The sequence below is a fragment of the Acanthopagrus latus genome, chromosome 5 (assembly GCF_904848185.1).
Source record: "Acanthopagrus latus isolate v.2019 chromosome 5, fAcaLat1.1, whole genome shotgun sequence".
NCBI classification, from domain to species: domain Eukaryota; kingdom Metazoa; phylum Chordata; class Actinopteri; order Spariformes; family Sparidae; genus Acanthopagrus; species Acanthopagrus latus.
In genome coordinates this window covers 2,627,510-2,654,301 of record NC_051043.1, presented here as the reverse complement: position 1 = coordinate 2,654,301, position 26,792 = coordinate 2,627,510, and the positions used below count along the sequence as shown (strand labels likewise).

Genomic DNA, 26,792 nt, shown 5'->3' with positions numbered 1-26,792 from the left:
CAAATGAGGAAGGGTTACAGGCTAGTCATTAAAAAGCCATCGAGGTGCTCGCCAGGGATCCAAACGATATCCGATTGTTGAGTCTAATTCCCCGGTCGTCAAATACCAACTCTTGGTCATTTGGAGTTATATTTGATGGTGTTGTCGTTTACTATTCTTTGGGCTCAGTGCAGACACCTCACTTCACTTCATGTCCCTGAGATGGTACCAGACAGGCTCTGGGTGGTTTAAATCACCTTCTGTAGAGCCTTCCGCTCCTGGGCTGTGGTGAACCATGCCATTTATTGATGCTTCCAGCGGCTGCACAGTGATAAGGGTGCCGCCCCCCGCAGGTTATTCTGACCGTGTTTCCTTATCGCAATATCTATTTTACGTGGCTAATTTGACATTATGTTGCATTACATGTACAAGTCAATCATCTGCTAACGTTAATCGATTGCATTCCCTGCCTTTGCATGAAGTCCTGTACAATTATCTGTGACATCCCTGAAGCGACTAATGACTGTGATTGCAGTTTAGTGTTATTAATTGGCCAGCAGATGGCGCCAAAAACCCTTCACATTTCTATGGTAAATGTACTGTTGTCCTGTTGAGCGTGTTCTTACTGTATACAGCCAGCGGTGTGTGACCACTTTTGAACTTTTTAAACACTTTTTTTTAAAATATGCAATAGTTAAGGCTATAGTAAAGATGAATATAATAATATTGTATTGAAATGTATGTATGTATGTATGTATTTAGTTTTATCATTGTTGTTGTTATCATCATCATCATTATTATTATTATTATTATTATTATTATTATTATTATTATTATTATTATTATTATTATTATTATAGCCGTCCCGCACAGCTTGAACACACGCTAGTGACTGTGTGTCTGTGAGTAAACCCCTCCCACGCTGGAGGACAGCGGATGACAGATGATGTTGGTGGCTGAGGACTGAGCGCACGGTGCAGACAGGGCGCACCAAACGGCACACACCAAACAGCGCACACACACACTCTCTCTCTCTCTCTCGCACACACACACACACACACTCACACACAAAAAAGAAAAAAAGAAACATCCACACATACTGACAGACGGACACTTACTGTATGATCCTCCCTGCGTGTCACGGAAATGGAGTTAAAATAGACAGACGACTTTCCTGGACAGAAGGCAGTGACTCGCTTTGGATTTCTGAACTTAGACACTCAGGAGAGAACATGTGGAGATACACGAATTTGTTCGCCTGCCTGCTGGTTTTGTGCAAGGATGCGTCTTCACAGAGCAAGGTAAGGAACTATGCAGAAGTGGCGTGTTTCAGACTTGTATATTCCCTTTATTTCCCAGGATCCCCATGCATCATTGCAACGTATCACGGCACGGTGGTGAAACAAGGCTCGTACAGACTTAATAATGGCCCATGTTCAGTCTCAGCTGATCCTGTTATAACAGTATCCCAACCTCCACTTATGCAGCTCAGCCTCATCTCTTAGCTGCTTCGTGTTCCGTGTCATGGTGCCTCTGCTTCAGACAAATTAGTGACTCGACCAACGTTTTTCCCAAGCCAGACCTTTAAATTTCCTGTCTAAAGCCGGCAGATGGTTCAGGTTATGTGTCATTTTTTATGATTGGAGGTAAGCCTCTCAATGAGGGCTTTTGTGTGACATGAGTAACAACAGGTTTATGTAATGATACCTTCAGTGAGTACAGGCCTGATGCCAGCAGAGTGTGGGAGAGATGGCACTCACTGGGGTACAAGTAATATCTGGCTGTCCTTGTTTGCACAGCTGCTGGACTTCAGTAACCCCTCACTCTCCCTCAACCTAATCCAGCTCTACACACACACGCACACACACACACACACAAATTCACAACGCACATAACATATGACGATCGGAGGACTTATCACTAATGTATGGCCATGTCTGGTGTGAGATGGTCAACAGTTGACTGCTCTGGATACAATCAGAGGACAAAACAGCAGAAAAATAGGTCAGTGGAGAGTGAACGCCCCATAGTAGTGGTAGTAGCATTAGTGAAGTGGTAGTAGCCTACTTATGGCAGCAGTGTTTGCAGTCTTTGTGGTTTAGTATATTGTCAGAAGTATGTGGACAACTGTGTGCTTCACTTGGTCTAGGACCCTCAGGATCTAGACCAAACTAGTCAATCCATCGAGCGTGCGCTTAACAGGCTTAACAGGCTATTGTAAGGCTCATGGCTCATGACAGGCTGCAACATGGACATGTACATTATGAACAGAAAAACGAAAATGCTGGAATATGCTCGACAGATTGACTAGTTTGGTCTAGCTACCGGAAGACACGGATGTCAACAAACCGGTATGTAGCCACTTGCACAAACGCACTGTTTTAACTACTTTTTATTCATTTTCAGTCATACACACTACAGTGCTGTGTTGTAAGGTGTCTGCTGATGTTGCATGACTTTTGGGGTGAGATTTGGAGCATGTTAAGACGCTTAAAACCCAGTGTAAAGTTCTGACCCCATGCTGTTAGTTGTCAATGCTAACTCTCTGTTCATGGAGCCCTGTAATGGTTGGACCAAATGTGTTCGCGTTTTCAGTACTGGCAAGTCAAGGGTAGCTTGATCAATGAAGCTGCATGTTTAAATCGACCAAAGTTCTCCTTTAATTGACTGATTTTTTTGTGCCCAGACAAACTAAATAAATACAATCTTTTCAGATGTTTTAATGACTGAAAAAATAACCTTTAATAGCAGTTTGAAACAGACAACTTTACAAATCCCCCTCTCCTAGTGCATGTAACAGGGGCAAATGCAGGATGATGATGATGATGATGATGATGATGATGATGATGATGATTAAGTATTCATTTACTTACAGGTGCTTTATTGTGCTTTACACCTTGGGTGATGCTACAATTTTCATAAAGTCCAGTTTTGTCATGGCATATTATGCCAACATGACTTCATTTAATTGGGGATGTCACATGGGGTTTGATGAAGAGTCAACATTATCAGTCTGCAGAGTCAAGTCTCTGTGTTTGTGGTTAAAACAAAGCTGCAAGCTGTTGGACATGAGTTAGACAATTACCTCATTCACACTGAGCCAGTGACCTGAAAAAAAAGTGCTTTTGGCGTCACCCATGTCAGTGTGAATGGGTCAACATTCAACACTGGACCCAGGTCCATTACCCTGCACATGACCAGCGTATGCACCGGTGTTACATTGCTTGGCTTTGTTTTTTATAATGGTTAGGATAGATGTTATATTCTAGACTGTTGTGAGCTCCATAGATTGTGAAGAGGACTACCAGATCCCTCACACATGGATTTGACCATTCTTTAACATCACAATCGCTAATTTAAAGATCCAAATTAATCTATCTATGTTTTAACCATTGTGAGAGTGCTGCCTTTTAATCAGGGTATTACAGGGACCCACTGTAAATTATGGTTAGAAGTAACTGAATGCACTTTTAGGTCCACAGTAGACAAAAATATCACAGGCCGCAGGCCATTCCAGCACAGCCTTGATTTTGTTAGACTCATTTACACTCCCCATGCTCCCATTGTCCCTTTTTTCTCAGACTTGAACATTGTGTAAATTAAATAAAACCACATGTAATGATAACTGCAAACAGTTCAAAGACAATATGTTTAATGTGTGACCTCATCAACTTCATTGATTTTGGTAAATATATGCTTATTCTGAATTTTTAAACAAGTTAGGACAGGAGCAACAAAGACTTTGTTTCAACCCGTTTGGAACTTTCCACAGGTAAACAGGTTCATTGGTTACGGGTGATAGTATCATGATGAATGATATGAAAGGGTTAACGAGGTTTCACCACCTTGTGAGGCACATGATTGTACAGAGGATGTTATTAGATGGGCTCAGGAGCACTTCGTATAACTGGAAACAAATTTGCACATAATTGTATTCAGTTTTAATGCCTCGATAACTGCAGCCAGAAGCATGTTGTATGCCCCAGTCTTATAAACCTGATATCTCTGGAATGCCTTGACGTAGCCAAGGGTCCAATTCAAGAATACATTTCAATATCAGCGTTGTGTTTAATGTATTGCCTGTGCTGTGGATGTAAATCACAGTCTGTGGTGCAAATTAGATAATGTACTATAGCTGCAGTGGACACAGATGGTGTTGTTATTTCTCACAGTGTGTCAGAGTGCAGAGTTCTGCTCTCTTTACTGAAATACAAATGTAACCTTGTGATGAAAAACAAATGCGTGATGGATATTTGAGAAGTTGTTAGGCTTGCAATTCCCATATCATCTTAGCTATGAATAGCAACTGCACCCTTTTACAAATCAACTGCTGACTTTTTGTCCCATATGTTTTAGTATATAACTTGCTTTGTTTGCTGCTTAATAAAAGGAGAACAATGTCTGTCACTGAGTAGTGATAAGCATCTGCTGTAACAAATCATCTGGCAACATCTGTCATTCCACTCTCCAGACAAACACTTTGATTCATTTTATTAGGCAGCCACATTGTCAGCCTGATTTATATATGTGTTTTCGGAGCATTATTTAAATAAGTAAAACAGATGATTTGATTGTTTAGTAATTAATCAAGTGTGGAAATGTGTGTGTGGAAAAAAAATCATGTGAATTATTTTACAGTTCTAGTTAAATGTTAATTTGGCATGAGAGAAAACTTCACATATGTTATTCATTAAACTCTTTAGTATAGTTTAACATTAATTCATCAAGCATAATATGTGTTGGTCTTTTTCTCATTTTTGCATCATGATAGGCTGTGACTGATGGCTTTAAAGACTCTGGACACACAAACAGCTGCCGGAATGTAGATATGTACCCCCAAAAGCATCGAGTGCTTGATACACTTTGTGTTCAGCTAATTAACATCCCTGTGCTAATGCCAGTGCTTTTGTTTATAGTCTGAGCCCCGACCTCCTGTTTCATCTCCAGACTGAAGAGTTTAAAAGAAATCCCCCCTTTGAACCAAGTTAATCTTTACAGTGGCACCGTAGGACTGTTTATCATAAGCACCACTAATTAGATTAGAAATCAGGTCTACTCTCTGGACAGGAAAGTAAACCTCAGTTTTGGTCTTGACTACCCTTGACAGGAGATGATGTGGATTTTAAAGGGATGGTCCATCATAAGCTTGATGGTCTTAAAACTGATTACAGTCGGTATTCGCAATGCCTTTTTTGTGCAACTGTGGGAAAATGGTTCCAAACCAAAGAGTGGGGGGTTGAATTAGCTGCAGGTCATAACAGGAACCACAGCACTAATGATAGAAAGATGGAGTATGCAGCTGAATATTTGAGCTTTGCCACAGGATACCTGCTCAGCCTGCCCTTTCACCACACAGTTGTCCCAGTGATTGCCAGCTGGCAAAGCACTAAAAGGAGAGGATATCCTTGTTTATATGAACAAGGCTGCAGATACAACAGGCCAGCACTACTGAAACACTGACTTTAACTCTGAGGCTAACTAATGCAGCAGCCATTGTGAAACACATCTTGTGTTTTTAGCAATCTGGAGCACAATTGGGGTTTCACTTCATCACTGTCAGGGTGTGTTAGCTGTTAAAGGCAGCAGCGGTTGATCTAATAGAGCTCTCTGCGGCGTGCAGGCTATTTTCCTCCCATTGTGCAGACATGAGTTCATGTTTGAGCCGTGTTCTTTTTGACCTGAAACTTGACTGCACTTGAGGGGTCAAAACCAAAGACTCGAAGCTCAAAGCATGCGTTAAATACTCAGTTCTCTTAATTATTAGCACACTTAATTGTGTTGCCTGTTCTCATGCTGGTAGGTCAGCTTGGCATGAGATGCTGCTCGGTCATTTAGGCATACCAGAACTAATGATTTGACAGGAGGAAGCAGCTACTCTGAATGGCAGAATGATTCAAATATCTGTGATAAGCTGATGCCAAGTCCTTCTCCTGCAGTAAAACCTGCAAGTTGATGTTTTCTTGACGATACAAAACATGAAGTACCAAAGGAAATCTGTCTGGAATTTCTCTGACTTCTGTAATTTATAGCAACTTAAGCTGATGTTGCTATGCAGCAGCTGGGGTCTGGCTGGGGTTGAACAATGCAGCTCTGCAAGCCCGTCGGCATAGCCTCTGCTAAAGAAGTTTAATCTGCTAATCCACTCTGTTTTCATGTGGCTGTAGGATTTGTCAACCTGCTGCCTTTTTCGCTTGACATGGGTCAGCATTGGCCGGGCTCTGCACACAGGAGTCCTGCCCCATATCAGACCCCCTCCCCGTAAATGTCTGCAGTAGTGGAGGGGAAAGCACACCTCCTCTCCTCTATATTCCCCCATCACTCAGCCTGCATTCCTTCTCTAATGAGCACCCACATCCTCCTTACCTTCAGCCTGCTGCTGCCATGTTAAAAGACATGAAATATAGTCCCCAGTATGGGTCTAGCTCAAAAAAAAAACACTGGATCTTACATTTCTCGTTTTGCAATCAATAGAATCTTTTCATCCTAGCAACCCTGACATCATGAGAGATATTGTTGCAGGCTTAACAAAGCTCCTCAGAGCTATAGATGTAATTATATACCTACTTTGAAATGAGGTGGGCAGGGACTACAAATCAACCCTTTGCCCAGTACTGACATCTTCATTAACTGCAGCATTTTCGTAAAGAGTTTTTGAAAGGACCCTCTCCATTAAGTAATTGCGGTAATTCATTGTATGGCTGCAACTCATCTCACCTCGGCCATTCATTGTAAAACATCCTTATAGAAAAGGGGGATTACAAAGAATTGTACCACTTTAGAGAGATATCCACCTGAGCTGCTACCTCAGTGAGACTTCGACCGGAGTTTCTTCAAATGTGTTTGTCATATTCTGGGAAAACCACACCCTAGCTTGAGGACAGGACCACAGCTCATTAATGAAGAATCTCTGTGTTGCTGAACTCTCTTGCTGATAAAGAGATTAACATATGTGCACCCTGTACATCCTGCACTGAGCTCACCAGGATTAAAATGCATGAGTCTTGTCTTCTCATTCATTGTGGTCATTGGCCAGGTTTTTCATTCATAGGACATTCACCCAGGTGACAAGGGTTGGAGTCCCATGTGAGGCCAACAGCAATGGCTACCATCTGTTATTGCTAACCTGACTCTGGAATGACGCTGTGTATGAAGCCCCACCGAGTTTGAAAATGTTGCAATGTTAATTCAGTGGAGTATTCTTTTAACATGGTAACTCATGTTTCTGCCACAATCTGTGCAAAATAGGGTGTCAAGTGGAAATCTTGTGCCAGTCTGGAAATGCATATTATCCTTTTTTAATAGCATACATGCTCACAGTGAAGATTAAGTCAAAGATTAACTTAAGAGACGGCAAACAGTGGCAGAACGATTATTCAAATTACACAGAACAGGCGACTCAGCAAGGACTGAACTTAAACTTGACTTAAATACAGGCTAAACTGACGAAAGGATGACGTGCAGGTGGAGAGAGGTGGAAAAAGAGCTGATGGGAAAAACACTGGGGACAAAGCAGGGCTAAGAAGGATTCAGATTCAGAGCAGGTGTGGAGGGAAAAACAAGCTGGTGAGCAGCATAAAACCCAACAGAGAAACATAGGACTAATCCCCATGTCCCCCCCCTAAAGCCCTAAACCCTGAGTATTTCTTGATTTAGCTGACCACACCTGGTAAGTCCTGGGTGAGAGCATCTGCAAGGGACCAAAATGGCATGAAAAAGGGAATGTGACAGCACTTTGTGACGTTTCACTTTGCCTTGTAGGTTTGGGACTTTTTATTTTATGTTTTAAAACATATATGTTAATGATGAAAACAGAAACTGTGAGTGTGGATGTGGTACAAACTGCAAAGCCACCACAAGAACAACAATTAAAGGAGCAGGTCCTCTTATAAAAAGCTATTGCCTTTCAAGACGGATAGGAACTACTCATTTTAAGGTGTGTTCAGGCTGAGGACCAAGCAAACTGACTGCTCAGTGTTTTTGCAGTCAGTGTTTATTCCCCCCCAAACAGCTAACTGGCACTGTGGCAAGAGACCATGTGTGTTTGAAATGAATGTGCTTGTGGTTAGTATTTGTGACAGCACAGGCTCTGACTGAGTCCAAACTCAGCATATCCAACTTCAGCAGATAAAACTCCTGGTATGTGCCTCCTGTTTCTATCCATTTCCTCTCACCCTCTCAAGTATGAACTGGAGTCATTAAGCCTTTGGATAGACATTCATTTTTTTTCCTGAAGATATTATTATCTCTTTGCCACTAAACTCGCCATCCAAAATTTGCTTTGGCTTCTATCTGAACACACCTTTATTGAGATCAGCGCAAAACAAGACAGTTGCGTGGGGCGTTTGAAAGGACACAGCTGTTGCAAAAAATGCTTTTACAATCTAAGTGTCTCCTGAACTGGCCCACCTTTCACTGTCAGGGCAAGGTGGATTTTAAAAGAATAAGTGGAGAAAGTCACAGACTTCTCAGCAGACGTCACTCTGCCAGCATGATATCACCACCGGAACATTTCATCAACTATGCAGTAAATCTGATGAATTCTTGTGTGAAAGCTGTCTCCACTATCTGCCATCTTGCACTTGTTTCACAGAGGAAGAGTGTAGAATGTCTGCTCAGGCTTCCATGCATTGCTTCCTGTTTTTTAAATAATGACCATGGGCTGACAAAGCTCTTTTTTCCAAAGGCAGGGTCTTATAAGTTATGTTTGTCCCTGAGGCTTTGCTCTGAGTCACACTGGCTAACATTCAACCGAAGGGAAGCATGAGGTTATTTCTCAGGATGACTTTCCTTCCCTTTGTTTTTGTTTCCCTACAACAAAAATGGTAAGAAAAATGTAAGACCAGCAGGGGTTAGACTAATGGAATAGATGACTGGAATAATTCAGGATGCACTGGTGGAGGATGGAACAAAACAGCTCAGCATCTACTTTTAAAACACATTGCATGTATTTTACTGTATTTTTTATTTTTTTTTACATGGATTGCATTAGTGTGTTAACCTACTGCTCAGCCTTGAAGCCACTTGTTTACACCAGTAGCACAATACAGACACAGGTGTAGACATTTGTCTACTAACATTCAAGAATGAAAGTAAGAATATAGTGACCTCAAAAAATAACAAAATACCTTTTTTTCTTTCGGATGTGAACATGGGACAACTCCCATTCTGTCTTCCAGATCTTTGGAGAGACCGAGCCCGTCCGGATGACATCAGAGGGTTCAGACTGCCGCTGCAAGTGCATCATGCGTCCTCTGAGCAAGGACGCCTGTCTGCGGCTGCGGAGTGGCAGTGTACGGGTGGAAGACTTTTACACTGTGGAGACGGTCAGCTCTGGGTCTGACTGTAAGTGTTCGTGCACTGCCCCACCATCCTCCCTCAACCCCTGTGAGAATGAGTGGAAGATGGAGAAGCTGAAGAAACAGGCTCCTGAGTTGCTAAAGGTGAGGAAGGACTAAACTTTAAGCCACTACTGTAGAATATTTATGTGTTTATAGCACCTTTACCACTTTACTGCCAAGATCATTATACACAAGTACGAAATTAGCACCATTGCATCAAAATGAACAAATGCGAGAGATGCTGAGATAAAACGATTAGTGATTGAAGTGTTTATATATTATATATTGTGCTTTTTTTGATGACCGATTCATTGTTGTGAATTCTCAATTCAAAATCTCTGACAGAAAATTAAATATCATGGATTTTGAACGGTTGGTTGGACAGTACAAGAAGACAAGACAAGATACATTTTAGTGACCAAATGATTTGTCGAGAATATAAATAACAAATGAATCAATAATGAAAATAATTAATGACTTCAAATTGACAGTACTGCAGTCCTCAAAGCCAGCCATAGTCGGCAAATTGGAGTCATTGCAAAAAGTCACAAAGACCCTGGGAAATAGAACAGTGTGTAAGAATGTACACAAACATTTAGCATTACAAAATAAGCTGTACAATTGTAAAAACTATAGTATTCTATAGAATGGCACTCACATACCTCCACCAAGGCCCAACAGCCCCCTTTATTTCAATCAAGCCTGATCCAATATCAAATTTGATTTGCCCTTTATCACTCTCAACTTCAAAACAACCTATAACTGACTTAAGATCACCAGCTAAGCCATTCTAGATTACATCTGAGGCCATACTTTGTGCCTATTTAACAATATACAATAAAGAAATTAAGATTAATTTATTTGTATTTTCGTATTAAGATCCAGCCCTGTCTTCTTCCTGTATAATAAAATATCGCATGTACTTACATAAATTTAAAACACTCAATTTCAACCAATAATATCATGCCACCATCCTCCCCATCAATTAATCTTCACCTTTGCTTTAGCTAACTGTGCTATGCACAAATGAATGGATGGTGGATTAAACATAAACTCAGACCAACTGCAGCCAGCTCTGATGAGAGGGAAGCCAGGCCTGAGGTGGTGAACAGCCTTTAGCTGCTATTTGACAGTTACCACCTGCTCGTTTATTCATGTTTATTCATGTAGCAAGTTACTGTCCTGTTAGCTGATAACATAAGGGCCCTGGTGGCCCCATGCACTCAACCAGGCAAGGCTATTAGCTCCCATAAATGCCAATCAATATTCTAGACCGTTTTTTAAGGAAACACTTCTATGCAGAAGCAAATAACAGTCTGCATTCCTGTTTCATGGAACTTAAAATAAAGAAAATTATTTGAAAAAGAAAAAGAAAAAAAATCTGGATCCATGCCTTTGTCTGGATCTTTGCCAAAAGTTAATGGGGTCTATTCTGGGCCAAGACCCATCCCTTATCCATGTGTCATGGAAATCCATTCAGCAGTTTTGTATGTAATCCTGCTGGCAAACCAACCAACCAACGAAAAGATGTGAGTGAAGGTATAACCTCCTTGGCAGGGGTTATAGAAAAAAAAGAACAAGAAAATCAATCACTCAAAATGTCTGTGCTCGTTTCATTTAGATAGCTGTAATGGAGACCGAGAGTAAAAGCAATCAGTGACAATAAAACTCCCCCCAGTTTAAAAAAAGCCTGAACAATCATTCTTTAACTCTCTGTGACCTGATTACACGTCAGCACACCTTTGCATGTATCTAGAGAACACTTTCATATTTCACAGACAGGAGAAGCACGCTATGGACCATATGTGATAAAAGGCAGTTCCAGATGTTTCATCTGACTTCACTTTAAACTACAGATTAACCAAGTGATTCTCTCAAGGAAAATACTATACTACTATACTAAAGCTTTAGAGGGTGTAGAGAGTATAGCTGCCTATTGATTGAGTGTAGTGTGGATGTCAATAGTGGCAATCACAGTGAATGTTTGGGAGACCACTTAAGTTATTAGTGCAGTTGAACAGAGGCACATAAAGGTCAGGTCTGTGTTCAGGAAATGGTGAATAACACTAGTTCTTCTCCTTTTATGGCATGAATGAGCAGCTCCAATCTATGGTGGACCTCCTCGAGGGAACACTTTACAGCATGGATCTAATGAAGGTCCACTCCTACATCAACAAAGTGGTGTCTCAGATGAACACCCTAGAAGAGGTAGGCAAACAGCCAAACTCAGGTACTTCCTCCGACCATTATGATTAAACATTTGGTATGAGACGTATTATTGGAAGGGGGTTCAAGTGTATCAGCTTATGTCACTTGACATGATCATGGCTTTTATCTTGCAGACAATCAAGACAAACCTAACACGAGAGAATGAGTTTGTTCGGGATAGTATGATAAGCCTCACCAACCAGTTTAAGAGATATGAGAACTACACCAACGTCATGATGAGCATCAAGAAGGAGATCTCCAGCCTCAGCCTGCAGCTGCTACAGAAAGACTCCTCTGGGAACAAAGCACAGGTTAGAAGAAACATTTTCTGTGTTTGTATGCACGTGCAGCATGAAGCATCAAAACAACTATTAATTGGTAGTATTGTAGTATTACTAGTAGTAGCACTGTAAATAGTTGTAATATTAGCAGTACATTACAAGCAGTGCCATAAATCAGTGCGATTTGTAAAAAAATAAATAAATAAATAATGGATAAAGTAGGATGTCATATGTACCATCCCTAGAGTGAGAGTCTATCTCAAGGCTATCATGTTAGTGAAGTTCCAAATTGGCCAGCATTGATAATTCCTGATCATTTTTAATGACCAGTCTCAATTTTAAAAGACACAAATAAAATGTCATAAATGAATAAAAATGATGTCATACCAGCAAGCTGAACTGCTCCTCTTGACTCACAGTTTCTTGTCTGCCAGCACTCACTTTCTCTCGGTTGTGTCGGTGGGCTGTGATTGTATTTTTCTTGAGGTTGGTTTGAAAAACACTTGGCCGGCGGGCAGAGCTTGTGCAGCGGATTGTAAAGCCTCAGTTGCCCTGGTGGTCGTGTCAATCACTTTGGCTGTCGCTGGCACATAAATAGGCAGAGCCGATCTGTCCGCTCTACCTAACAAACCCAGTCATACTCAAAGGATGAGTGACACCTAGAGGAGCAGCAGATGACTGGGACGGAGGCTGAAGGGGCCAGTGTGTTTACCGGCATGGCTGTGGCTTGTTGGCCGCTGTATCAGACAGCAATAAAAGCAGACACCTTGTGGTGTGTCAGATGGTGATGGTGCAGCTGGACTGCGCATCTGACAATTGGTTGGCTGTTCACGTATCACTTGTAGCGTGGTCTAATTTACAGGGATATGATAGGCTGTGTGTAAGCCAGAAGCAGAGAGGGATAGATTCCCCCCAACTCCCCCAGCAATTCACAGCCAGGCTGAAGTGTTCAAGTCCAATCTCAGCCGCATGTGTCAGTATTGACACATTTATTTTTATATCAAACTCGTCTCAGTGTAGTGAGTGTTTGGACTCACTTTTATCACTGTTTGCCACCAGTGTACTTTACGTTTAAATTTTGTTTTTTATTATTGTGTTATTTAGTGAGTTTGGAGGTTCTGGTTTTTACAAGTATTGTAAAGAGCCAAGCTGTTTTGCCCTGTTCCCTGTATTTTTGCTAAACTATGCTAACTTGTTGCTTGTGGTACCTTCCTTTGAACTATAAAGAGAATTCTCATCTACCTCTCAGCAAAAAGCAAATTTCGCAAGATGTCAAACCATGTGTTTTAAAGGTCTATAGGCCTGACAAATATTTAAAATGGATTTGGAGTTGTAAATATAACAAACAGTTTGCATGTTTACAATAAGACTAATGGCATTATTGGTTATATAACGGTTTTATATGATATTTCTCCATGCAGTGTTACCATGTTAATTCCTTCTCAGAACATTTCCTGTCCAATCACACTTCCAATTTTTTCTCAATTTAAAGGACCTAGAGTATTACATAACCTGAATATCCATGTTTACAGAACACTAATGATGAGAAAACCAAGGAGGCTGTAAAAATCCCCAACAAAAAGACCCCTGGAGCCAAACCCCCACCCAAACCACCCAAAGAAAAGGTCATAAAACCCAAGAAAGAGGTCATTAAACCTGGGAAGCCAGTCAAGCCTGATCCTACAGCCAAAGCCAAGGTGGCTGGCCACCAGCCCGGTGTGGTGAGGGGCATCACATACTACAAAGCTGCCAAGACCGACGAGGATGAGCACAGAGGAGGTGAGAGTTTTTGGTTTGGCCGGGACACCCGGTATAAGTACTCTCCCAGTGTAGTGATGTGTTCATAGAAAGACACCCTCTCTGAGCTAAAGCAAACACTGTGCTCGCACTTTAGCTGAGTTTGCACTCCCATCTGTGTGCGATCATCTGTGCGTGATCCACTGTTGGTGTTGAAAATGATCCAAATTAGTTTCTTCAGCAATCTAATCTGACTCCACATGGCACTTTGCTGGATCAGGATCAATCAGCAGCTGGTGAGTCATTGGACCAGAGACAAGATCTTTATTAGCTGGATTTGGATAACAAAAGAAGACAATATGAAGTTTACCTAAGAATGCTGTTTTACACAACTATTAGATACAGCTGTAATTGTATCACTTAAATGCAAAGCAATAAAACAGAGAATTGACTGTTGTGTAACACAAACAATCCCCTCAATACAAGATTTATTCCGTTTCAGCAAAGCTGCTCTAGTCTTCGCAGGATTGAATTCCTGGTGCACATTCAGCAAGCAGGAAATCCAAATCTTTTTATTGGGAAAATACATGGAGCTGATGGAATGCTGTGTCAATGGAACTCTGTCATGTCCATGACATGCCTCAGCTTCACTCCTCACAACAATGTGTGGGGGCCTTCACCAATGCAGAGAAAACATTTCCTGACTCCTTCCAATCCTCTTTAAGTCTAGATGAGTGAATAGGTATGCTGCGTTTGCACAGGGCACACGCACATAATGCTGCCAGACCATGTGTTCTGCCACACATGTGAACCTCAGTGAGCCCAGCCACCCTTGTCAAATCACCGAAGCCAGTCAGCTGCATTTCCATAATCTCTGGTTTAGAGCAGGTGGCAGAGACCTTTTTTCATCAAATGAAGGTTCATATACCTTCATGCTTTTTTCAGAAATTCTTCTGACACACCTTCTTATGGAGATGCTAAGTGTGACCCCAGCGTGGTCTTTGAGTGACTTGCCCAACTTTACTTGTCTGCTCATTTTAGCCTGAAAACTTGAATCAGTAACTGTGTGGCTGAAACAGCCAGCAATATATCACTACTACTGGCTGTTTACAGGAACAGGAACTGTAGGATTAGAAATGAGGGAATTTGGAGCCAGTTGCAAATTTTTGAAAAAGTATCAGGCAACTGTTGCTGGATAGTACAGAAATAAGTGCACACTGATTTGAAAAGTCTGCACTTCATCATTGTGCAATTAGAATGCAACTTTGACTGCAGTAACTGGCAAGAGGTTTTATTTGTTTATTTCCAAAGCTGAAAATACACTTGGTATTGTTTGGAAAATCACTAGCAGCAATGTCAAGCATGAAGGATTTGAAATATGAAGTAAAGCCTTTGAAAAACTAAAAAACTGCCATGGTCCTTTAAGAACTACTTGAATATCTTCATCACAGTATCAAATAGGTATATAGAGGTCTTTGATCTATATAAGAGTGAAGTAACAAAATCTGTACAATGTGCATCCCATCTGCTTTACTGAACACAGATGGATGCCATGTCCATTAATAAGTACCAGATCCACAAAGTAATTTTGCAAACTCAGCCACAATATAATGGCTTAGTTTATGTAGTCAAGAGAAAATTATATTCTATACAATTTAACTTTAAAAGGAGATGATATTTCAGAGTTCTTCAATGGTATGACAATTCTTTACTGCAAAAAATGCACAGAATTTTGCTCCTGTCAATAGTTCATCTGGGTGTTTGTTTGTTTTTTTAATCCCCACTCTACTGTATTTTGACATTTTTATATTTAATATTTTTCTGAGTCATTTCCTGACAGTGTTGAGGAGCTACACTGTTCACTAAATATATATTTTGAGAAAGAACTTAAGTTTTTTCTTAAGTTTTTTGTTGCTTAAAATGGAATCAACTATTGTAGAATCTCAGAGTTGTGTCACTCTCCAAGCTTGGCTTATATGGTATTAAAGAGTAGCTTGGTTCCTTTAAGAAACAGGGCGGAGAGCAAGCTACTGTGACTGCACTCAGAGCAGACAGGTGTTGTTGACCAGAGCAGACAGAGAGTAGCTGTGAAGTTGTCTCGTGGTAGTAAATCTACCATACAGGTTACAGTTTGACCAAGAATAAACTCTACAGCTCCTCAAGAAGAACTTCAGTCTGAGTGGCAGCATCACTATTCCTGCTAATTTGTAACATGCTATTTGTATCCGTGCTAATGATGTTGATCTTGGTAGGAGAGCAGTCTGGTTGTGATAATAATGGATTACGTCCGACTATTGTTCACACGCCGGAGACCAGAGTGGCAGCGCTTTGAGAATCAGGCCAACGTTCACAGCTTTGCACACCTTGTCAATCACTGTGTTAAAATGATTGTTGGACTGTAGGGAAAGTTACAAAAAAATGCATCTCATGTACAAAAGGCTGAATCCTTAGCATTTGCAGGGTTTCAATTCTTACCCGCAGCACTACTGCATATACAGTAGTCCCCTCTCTCTCCCCAATTCGGTGTCAAATCCTCAGCTGTCCTATCCAATAAAGGCTTGAAACACCCCACCCCCACCCTTCTAAAAAGTGCCAAACTGTTACAGTACATGTTACATGCTAGTGTGCTGCGTGCCTGTTTTCGCAGTTTGTCCCAGCTGTTGTTGTCCCAGCATGCAACAAAACAGCTTTTGTTTGAGTCAATGGGAGTGTACACGCATTTGGTCTATAAATCTGATAAAATAAGCAGACATTACCAAGATATAATGTGCAAAATGCAAGATGATGCCTATTAGCTCAGACAGCCTCTGAAGAAGAGATAGAGTTGTTTCGCAATCTGCAGGACACGGCGTGTGATTTGACAGATGCATTAAAACAATCATAGTTTTTAAGGTTTCTGTTTTTTTTTTAATTAGTTATTTAGTTTTAGTCTCATTTTATTGTGAAAAAGGTTGTCAATTAAGATTTTTGTCGTGGTTTTCATGATTGAAATTAACAATTTCTGTTAAACAACTGGACAAACATTTCATTACATACTAAGACCATAACACTCTCCAATGAAAGCCATAGATATAATGAAATCATTTTCTGTTAAAAGCAAAATGTTGCCTCATTATTCTACAAACTGGTTCAAACTATTAGAAAATGAAACGTGGTTAAGAGGAAGAGCGGAGGAAGAAGTTAACAGAAATGGGGGGAAGTTGCTGTCCTGTGTGCTACATTTATAATGTGCCCTCTATGATATGAACCTATGAACACAGCAAACTATAATGTGTCTCCCACTGTCAGGGAGTCATATACTGTATTTACTGTACAGTGAATGAAACCCTTTAAAAAGACAGTTGAAACTGATAATGTGACTGCACAAGTATTGGGTGATATTAGCCAAATATAACCAATACTAACAAGCTCAAGAAGCAGCTTGTCACCACTCAGGCTCAGGACTGTCTGATTTTTTAGATCCATCTGCTGTATTTTGAATGAAAACTAGCTTTGTGAATCTCAGATTTATTTGTCTGTCACCTGGCCTGACTGTCCACCTCCCCACCCTCACAGACCATTCAGCCAAAACGTACACTGTCCATCACATCACAGAGAGCCAGTCAGAGGACGGAGGAGCTGAAATGGTCCTGGAAAGCGTGGACGCCACTGTGGCTGAACCTATCGCTATCACTGAAATCCCTACCACAACAACTGCCACAACCACTACCACCACAACTACTAGCACCACAACTACCAGCACTGCCACACCCACTACTATTACCACACATCGCGCACCAGCTTCTGAAAGACCAGCTCCAACCATTGTGCTGGTGCTGGACAATTCCAACAACAACAGTCGGCCCAGTCTCCACAGAGCAGGTACGTCTAAAGGCTCAGTATTCTGTCACAGGCTGTGACTATAGTGACAAAGGCCAAGCAGCAGAAAATGTATGTATATGTATGAATGTGAAATCGATTTAAGCCTTTGTCAATACAAGTCATTCTCTCCCAGGCATATAACATGTTGTGTGTTTTGCTTGTTTCTTCTAGGGAAAATCCTCAACTGTGAAGGGACTGTGGCTTCGATTGAGCAGCCAGAGAAGCAGCACAGTTATGGGCGCAATGAGGGAGCGTGGATGAAGGACCCCCTGGCTAAAGACTCCAAAATCTATGTCACTAATTATTATTACGGGAATAACTTGGTGGAGTTCCGCAACCTGGACAACTTCAAGCAGGGTGTGTTTCAACTTAGTTTTTTACAATGCCCCACTTACCAACCATTAGCCATAGAGTGAAGCAGTACTTAAGTATGATGGCAGGGTTTAACAGGCTAACTGCCATAGAACGTGAAGGCTTAGGTTTTGATTCTTAGATCAGCATAGCCTTTCACCCCCTGATGGCACCCACTCAATAAATGTATCAAAAGATTTATCAAAATACACTCTCAGTTTTCACATGAAAATCAAAAGTAGGATTGGCCACAGTATTTTGTTGTCTCTTCACTTTTCTTTGTTTCTCTGCCTACTTGCCCGTGTGTAAAAAAAAACGAAACAAAGCAAAAAACGTAAAGATGACACAGCTGATTTAGCCTGCCGCTGCACTTCCACACCCTTATCTTGTGTGCACAAAGACGATCAGGTGATGCTGTAGGTAATTCTGACAGCGTCACAGATGTCAGGTTTATTTTCTTTTTCTGACATTATTTATTGGTTGGTTTTGGAAGAGGATTTTCTCGGGACAGATTTGAGAAACTACACTTTGTAAATTGAATTTACATCTTTTGTTTATTTTTGAATCCCTTGAACGTATATATTTTTGTCTCTTTTGTCTCTCTTTGTCTCTCTTTTTGTCTGAACCCACATTTTTAACATATAATTGTTTTTACAGCCTGTTCTATGGTTTGGGGTTGCAGTGCATTATCTAACTCAAAACGCCATTATTGTCTCGACTCCTTGGTCAGCCCTTTTAGAACATATAGCTGTGTTTTTTTTCTCTACTGACAATGCTGACATTGATTCATGTTGATTAGCCAATGAGCTCCGTGGGACTGATGAGATCTGTGGAATGCAGGTCTTGGTTGTTTCATGGCTCCAGTGGGTGGGAAAATCAACTCCTTCCACATCTAAATCTATTAAAGGAATTGGATTACATTCTCTAAGAGAGTTAAGATGATCTCCCCTCTAAGGACTTGGTTTGTTGATCTAGATGTGTTTGGACAATGGGCTTTCTAAATGCACTTACATGTGAGGCATCCTACGGTGCGGTGAGCTCACAGCTGTGTGCGGATGACTAGGTATTTGGAGTGGCGGTGATGCCTGCTGTTCCCTGACATGTGCTCTGGCCTTTCCTTTGAACTGGGCACAGTGGAGAGGGATTAAGAGTGTGGGCCGGCCTTAGGGGTGGGGTTGGTGGGGCTGTTCTGCTACACATTGTTTTTGTCCTTCCCTGGGCTTTCCTTTTATTATCATTATCTAAATCAGACTTCCTGAGGGTGGAAGGTTAGGATAGCTGAAAGGATGTGATTAGAAAATGATACCTACAGTACAAAACAAGGTCAGAACCACTAAACAAACTGTGTCATTGTCACATGAAGCCAGTGTGTACACAGTCTGGCAGAGTAAAAACATTGTCATTGGCTCTTTGAAGGGGCATAATGAAACACACACTGCTAAATGTATCTATCTCATGATAACTAAAGGATCATGTATAAGTAAGCGCGACACAGGGGTCTTGGGCACCCTTTGCAACTTTATTGTATTTTGAAATGATGACCAGCTTGCCATACAGTTTTTCTGGTTCAGACCCTAAAACCCATAAATTATTAGAGCATTATTACATTTTGACAGCCCGTTTCTTGTTTAATTGCCAGGATTTTATAGTTTTTACAGCACTGTTGAGCGGCCCAGATAACTCAGACCAATTGCATGCATTGTAAATCATCTCACTTGATGCTACTCAGCCAATTAAATGTGTGCATTCTCAAGTGGAGAGACAAGATGAGAGAGTTGAAAGTGGTCAACGAAAAGTAATCTCACATATCGTTCTCAAAAAGGAAAGTCGCCCCCCCTCGTAGCCTAATTATTGAAAAACGTGTGCTAAAGTGCCCTCTTGGGAGCCAAAAAAGTATGCCAAAATGCCCTCTTGGTTGGCAAAACACACTAAACTGCACCCTTGGCTGGTTAAAACATGATAAACTGCTCTCTTGGGAGCCAAGACGCATGCTAAAGTACCCTTCTTTTTGCCCATGCCCTTCAAAAAGTCTGTGCACGCCACTGCTGTGTGGTAACTTGGACATTGGTGTGTAAGTGTATGGGTGAAAGCTTATGAAGCACAAACTGTTGGTGTACCTTGTACCTCCACTGCTGGCTGTTTGTCATACAAACCAACCACATGCAAAACTCATAATTTACACCTAATACAGTCTCAATTCTAGCATTAACCTAGAATGGATTTCATTGTACACTTCCAGGGATTTTCTGCAAGCCACAGATTAAGTCAAAACATCTATTTAAAAAAGTACTCTATGAAAGTGTGTTTTGCTAGAACAATCTATAAACCATTGAGGAGTCAGAACTGTTCTTTGCTTTTGGTGGTAATAGTGATGTCAGTTAGATGTTAGAAATTTAGAATATTAAACCAATGATCTTCTCACAACATCTTAACTTGAAACTTTTTGAAATAAAAAAAATGTTACGTAAAATGTAAAGGCCTTTTTGGAGGCAGTTGGATCAGGGGTGAAACATCAGTCCGTTTTGTGCAACAAAATGTGTTGATTGGCAAAAGAGAATTGTGTTTCAACCATTTTATACAATAACAGTAAAATGTTCTATTCTTGTTTATTGTAGGCCGATGGAGTAACCTTTTCAAACTGCCTTACAACTGGATAGGCACAGGCCATGTGGTTTATAACGGAGCCTTCTACTACAACAGAGCCTTCACCAAGAACATCATCAAGTATGACCTGAGGATGCGATACGTGGCAGCCTGGACACTGCTGCATGACGTGGTTTATGAGGACACCACCCCATGGAAATGGAGGGGCCACTCGGACATTGACTTCGCAGTGGACGAGAGTGGCCTGTGGGTCATCTACCCTTCAATGGACTACGATTACAACCAACAAGAGATGATCGTCATCAGTAAACTGGATCCTGGAGACTTGTCACTGAAAAAGGAAACAACCTGGAGGACAGGGCTCAAGCGAAACTCCTATGGTAACTGCTTCATCATCTGTGGTGTCTTGTATGCTGTCAATGTGTACAACCAAAAGGAAGGAGAAGTGAACTATGCTTATGACACCCACACCAACACTGAGGCCATCCCACGCCTGCCCTTCACCAATGAATACTCCTTCACCACCCAGATTGACTACAACCCCAAAGAGAAGGTTTTGTATGCCTGGGACAACGGCCATCAGCTCACATATCAGGTTAACTTTGTCGACCAGTGACACAGTTCACAGTGGGTGCCAGTATGGCACCTAAATAGAAAGGACATGCTCAGTTTTTGACAACTTAGAAGCAGCCATATTGGACTCAACAGGACAAAGGATGAACCTACACCAGCCTATCACTACCAATGCATGCTATTCAAACACCTGACCTCACAGTGTACCAAACATACATGCCTCAAATGTGTATTGGGATGTGACTGTACAGTATGTCAATAGAATGGACCTTGGACAGTGGATATAATCTCAGAGGTTGAGTTAAAGCTCACTGGATGTGCCGATCCTAGGAAAGCATAGAGATTTCCTTTTATCTTCTTTTATGAAATGTCAGCAGGCTGGCTTACTAGCAGACAAACACAGGGCTATAGTTGTGAAAATAGTTATTTTAAATACGTGATAGCAGTTGTAGTATCACTGGTTTTAGGGGGCAAACATCAAGGCTTACATTTTGTTTTTTTCACTAGATGCCATTTCTAAGGCCTGAAGAAAATCAAGTATATACTAATCAACACATGAATCCTAGATCCTAGATCTGGCCGACTCCAGACACATTCACCAGGCTCACATCGCACATGGAATGATGGTATGTGGGTGTTCCATTCCTGTTAGTCAGATCTGAGCCACAAGCAGGCCACTGAATGGCCACATGTCAACCAAGTGCAATCAAACATACGGTATGTGGGCCAGATGACAATGTCTGGTACAATTTTGCAATCAGGGCCACATCACTTTCCTCGGCTCAGGGTAAGTTTTAAAACTAGGAAACCTTTGTGGATCCAAAGTTCATGAGAAAGAATTATAATTGACTGTCTTTGCGGTACGAGGTGTCCTATCACCAGTTATTTAAACTTGTCTTTTATAATTGTCCTCTATAGGGAAAATGCTTTTTGGGCTGCAGGGAAATTTCTAGCTGCAATGCCACAAGTGGCCTCTGGGCTAAACTGGAAGCAAGGCTGAGCAACTCCATCAAATACAGGTTTGACCAGTAGATTCATGACCCTACCAGAATGCTTAATAAGAGCTAGCATCTATCAGAGAAACGCACTGTAAAGAAAACTTATTTACCTTCAAGTATTCAGTCATGGTTGTTGTTGGTTGATTTGAGCTCTTAAGTGTTAAGTCAGATGATCTAGCTAAACTATTATCTAGCATTGTATTACAAGATTTGGCAATTATGGTTTGCCATTCTAATCTGAGAAACATCCTTCTTATTTTCTATGCCTTTTATGTGTGCTCCAAATAGTTTTACACAGCTAGTGATATTGGGCCACACCTCCAACATTTAACTCAACTAATGAGATTATCTCTGCCTCTAGATTTGTCAGAAATGTTCGTATACCTAAACTATCAGCTATTGTTGCCCATCTACTCCATCCTATTACCATGCACTTTGACCATGAATCTGCTTTGATTATTCCGGCCTCATGATGCCTGTCTTCCTTTCTCTTTACCATTGATGTTGTTTTGAGGGATGTGTTGATTTAATATGAACTCCAAAAACAAAGCAATGTACACACGTTTTTAAGCTCACAATTTTTTTTATATTTACATGAAATTATTTGATAAAATCATACAGCTTTTTTTTTAAATAATTTCCATGCCTTTTGTCAATTTTTGTTAATAACATTTACATAACTATTACATTTATTATAATTATTGAGTTTTTAACATTTTCACCGCAAATGAACAACCGTACATTGCACCATTAGCTGTGCCATCTCCAATAGTAGACACCATAAACACACACTACAAATGTTACTATTTCTGATGATGACTGATAGTACTGAGGCACATACTGGGAGCTTTAAGACACATGAGGTAACTTTTACGGCACTCACCATTCACGATTTACAATTTACAATGACATTATTTTGCCTGTTCTTGAGTGTTTGCTTAAGTTTATTCATAAAAGGCATGCTGATTTCAAGTAATTTGTTCAGTTGTAAGGTCTTTATATGTAAGTAATAATGTCATGAAATGTAACACTTGAACCCAACTGTGTGTGTTTGTCTGTGCTATGAAATAAAATTTCCATATAAAAGTCTGTTGTAAGTCAATCTGCAGAGGCCAAGTAAATGCCATGGGATAGCAGGACTCGCCTTGTTGAAGAGATGATGACCAATGACTCAGATTTTCTGATTTCTGGATAACAAAGCTCTTATGAGCTGTGTTTAGTTCTGGGGTAAAGGGCATCATCCTCTGCTTGATCTCAATCCCAAAATACACTAAAAGGAGCAGCCCAGGGTCACAGTAATAAGGGCATGGCTGCCTAATTTCTTGGCAGGGATTTGAAATCTTGCGCTTCAGCTCCAAATCATGCAATTCTGGAGGGAGACACTGAAATATACCAAGAACAGAATGTTAGGCGTGGTAGGTCAAAGCATATGGTCTTCATTTACTCCCCAATTCTACTCAGTTCTCTTTTAACAGAACACCTTAGTGCTCTGTTCTCTTTTTTACACCCAGATAATGGCATTCATTAATGAGTGCAAAGCAAGTCCATGAGTTTGTTGAGCACAGCGCTAATGGTGTGTCATGAACTCTGTCACGAAATGTTGACATGTTGTTGTAGTTGAACAATGATGTCCACACTAGCTGTGTTGATGAACACTGACAATTCACATGACCTATGCAGCTTCAGTCCCAGTGCCTCATGGCAAACACAAAGGCTCTCCTGTTGCTAAATCAGGACTCAAGTTAATCTTGTTCACATCAGCAGGGCCTCTTCTTCATCATGTACCGTCATGTCCTCGCAGTGACTGGGATGTAAAGCCTTTGTCCCCATGCTGCACGCCACTGTGAAGCCATAGACTGCACTGCAGAGCCATATAAGTGAGCGGGTTAATGTAGGAAGAAACTCTCCTCCACACTGCAAGTGGATTGGATTATATAGAGTTGACAATGCAAAGCTGTTTGACTTTATTCTTGTAAAAGAATGCTGCTTCCTGGGCTTAACGCGTATCAAGATGATTGTGATTGGTTAAGAGAAATACAAACAGCCACCATTAGAGCAGTTTTTCCCCTCCTCCAAAATGAGAACTGGTGCAACCAGTGTTGTCGAGGTTTGGCTATGTGAGAATAGCCAAAAAGAGACTTTAATGTTCGCCGCTGCAGCTAGTGTCTGTGCTGCTCAAAGATCTTTGTGAGGTAAAAGATGCAACAGTCTAACTTTGTGTTTTTAAAACTTTTGTGGATTTACTGAAGGATTCAGCACTAAATTTGATGATTTGATAAAATGCTGTGGAACCCCAACAGGTTAGACATAAGTCCATCTGATCATTTGTACCTGTCCTGAAAATTATAAACGTCAATTTTGGTGTATATCTCTTTATATATCTTATACATCTTGTATATCTAAATAGCTGTGCGTTCTGTGTGCACGCTTAAAAAAAAACAGTTTGTCAATGAGCACTGATGTGTTTGTTTGGCTGCAAATTCAAATATGAACAGTCTCTCCCCAGAATCAATGACTATAGCTGTGTCCCAATTCAGGGGCTGCATCCTACAAAGGACGCAATTGAGGGCCAATTACGTCACAATGCCACGCAAAGGCTGTCCCAATTTCAAGGCACCTTTAAATGCTTCCTTTCACTCTTTTTTTAAAAGAAAAAAAATGACAATGGCGACATCAAGTGTAATGATAACATTACTTTGGGTTCAAATAACAGGTTTGCCTCTCCGCGGTCCTCTCTTAACCGTAAATATACCAGCCGCTAACGGAACCACTACTCCTCTTCCTCCAGAATCATCAGAATTAAAAAGAAAATCAAAACTTGCTCTAGGTCAAACATTTTTCTACTCGTCTTTTCACTTTTACTTTCGTGGGCCTGGGCGGCAGAAATTGTGACATAAGGGTAAGGGCAAGCACATCTGGTGATGCAACCAGAAAATACTCCAAAGGCTAGACGGTCCCGTTAAACAACGGTTGACACAGTCTCTTGCAGTAATCGCATTCAAAGGATGTGACCTTTGCAGCCTTCGAAGGCGAGTCCTTCAGAGAGACCTTCGGAGATGCCTGCAGCCCCTGAATTGGGACACAGTTTGTTTTTTTTGTGTGTTTTTTTCAAACATTATTTCTGTTTATATTACTTAAAAGACTCAAAACTGGGTGCAGGACTGGGTACTAGGTTTGTCACTTCTTGGTCCTAATTTGGGAGCTAAGTCTTTAGACATGTGACTTGCAAAACAGTGACATTGTCCACAGGTCTGCCAGAATCATTCTGTTCATTGACAATTGATCATTGTGTTTCTGATTTCCTGCCAATCATGCTCTTTGTTTCACATATTCTCCTGCTCAGATTGATGAAACACTGCAGTGTTGTGTGACGTGCAATTTTTCGTATGGTTCTTATAGACATCAGCTGGTGTAAGGTTAACATTTTGAGCTCTCCTTAATAACACATGCAAACACGTTGGTGCTCATGTGTGAAAGGAAATTGGGCTCGTGACAGCTGGAGTGTTATGCTGAACATAATGTAGAGAGCTTCAACGTGACTTTAATTAAGACGCTTTGGGTTTCTTCCTGTAACGGTCACTTTGGAGAAAGGGTTGGCTGATCAAGATGTAAGAGGACAGCAAACGTGCTGCACCATTCTTTTCAAAGCTGCTTGGAAACGACTGCTTGATCAACCTTCTGTCAATTCCCTGAGCTTTATGAAACCTCATGTGTAAAATAAAGCCAGAGGGTCTAATACTCAATAGCAATCCAATTATGAAGTGGTTTTTCTCTGAGCATGTCTATGAGACCTGGCACAGACTCAATAATGTCTCATGTTGTTTGTAGACGGGGCTTTCCTGAGGTGTAGGCTAGAGACCAAGGAGCACAGCAAAGCCATTGTATGAGATACAATGGAGGCCTTTGGAAACGATGGAGGAGGAGTGGTTGTGTCAGGACCTGACATCAACATTTTATAGCAGAGGCGCAGACAAAGATGCCTCAAAACACCCACAGATGGCATGTGATCGTGGCAAACACTGCAGGGCATAAATAAATCTCAACAATGATTAGTAGTGATGATGAAATATTCTTCCAAATACATCCATAAGTCATCTTGATGAAGTGCTGAACTCTTGCCTTTGCTTCATTTTGATCTGGGTATAATAGAGTCTTTCAGATGAGATGACAAGATAACAGGTAAATATATAGAGCTTTGAATTACACACCAAATGGAATCTAATATGTCTCTCCAAAATAGATAAAAGATAGTTTTGGCAGGGCAGGGAGCCCCATCTGTTCACCATGGAGACAGGGACATCAATCTGTCAACACGCAGGAACATTAGAGCAGCTGCATCTGGATGATCAATCTATAGTTCCTATGTCTTTAAATTAAATTAATAGATGCATAAATGTTAAAGAAAAATCGTCAGGAAGCAGTGCTTTGCTTCACATTCCTGCAGTGCCATCCATTCAAACCAGACTGCTTCACATTGTCAAAGAGCACTTCCAGAGCCTGGCTCACACTGCTACTTCTGGAAGGTGAAGACATGTGTCCTCCACATTTTCTCAAGCATTTTCCAAAGCATACCTCATCTGTTGTGTTTTGTTTTGTTTTGTTTTTCATGTAATTCTTTTCTTTGCATCCTTAGTTTTCATTTAAGCTCCCCTCCGACATGTGCCCTCTAGTTTGAATGGCAATTCAACATGTTGATATCATGTCTGCTTAAGCACAAAAGACATTTTTTACATTAAAGTCATAACGACAATCTTACTGCTGTAGGTCAGACCAAGTATCATTTCCAGAAGACTTTCAACATGCCACAAGTCTTAATTGTCCCATCAGGTTAACGTAAACTGCAGGAGCACATGATACACAGA

General features: G+C 40.9%; 1 protein-coding gene across 1 annotated transcript; it reads left to right on the top strand.

Annotated features, from left to right (window-relative positions):
* The first annotated feature begins 945 nt into the window (after nucleotides 1-945).
* Nucleotides 946-23,010, top strand: olfml2a (olfactomedin-like 2A). The gene is made up of 8 exons (XM_037096877.1): nucleotides 946-1,280; nucleotides 9,156-9,419; nucleotides 11,418-11,525; nucleotides 11,660-11,836; nucleotides 13,339-13,585; nucleotides 17,099-17,404; nucleotides 17,576-17,761; nucleotides 20,371-23,010. Exons 1-8 carry the CDS (start codon nucleotides 1,101-1,103, stop codon nucleotides 20,973-20,975), a joined length of 2,073 nt encoding a protein of 690 aa, XP_036952772.1. The 5' UTR covers nucleotides 946-1,100; the 3' UTR covers nucleotides 20,976-23,010.
* Nucleotides 23,011-26,792: the final 3,782 nt, after the last annotated feature.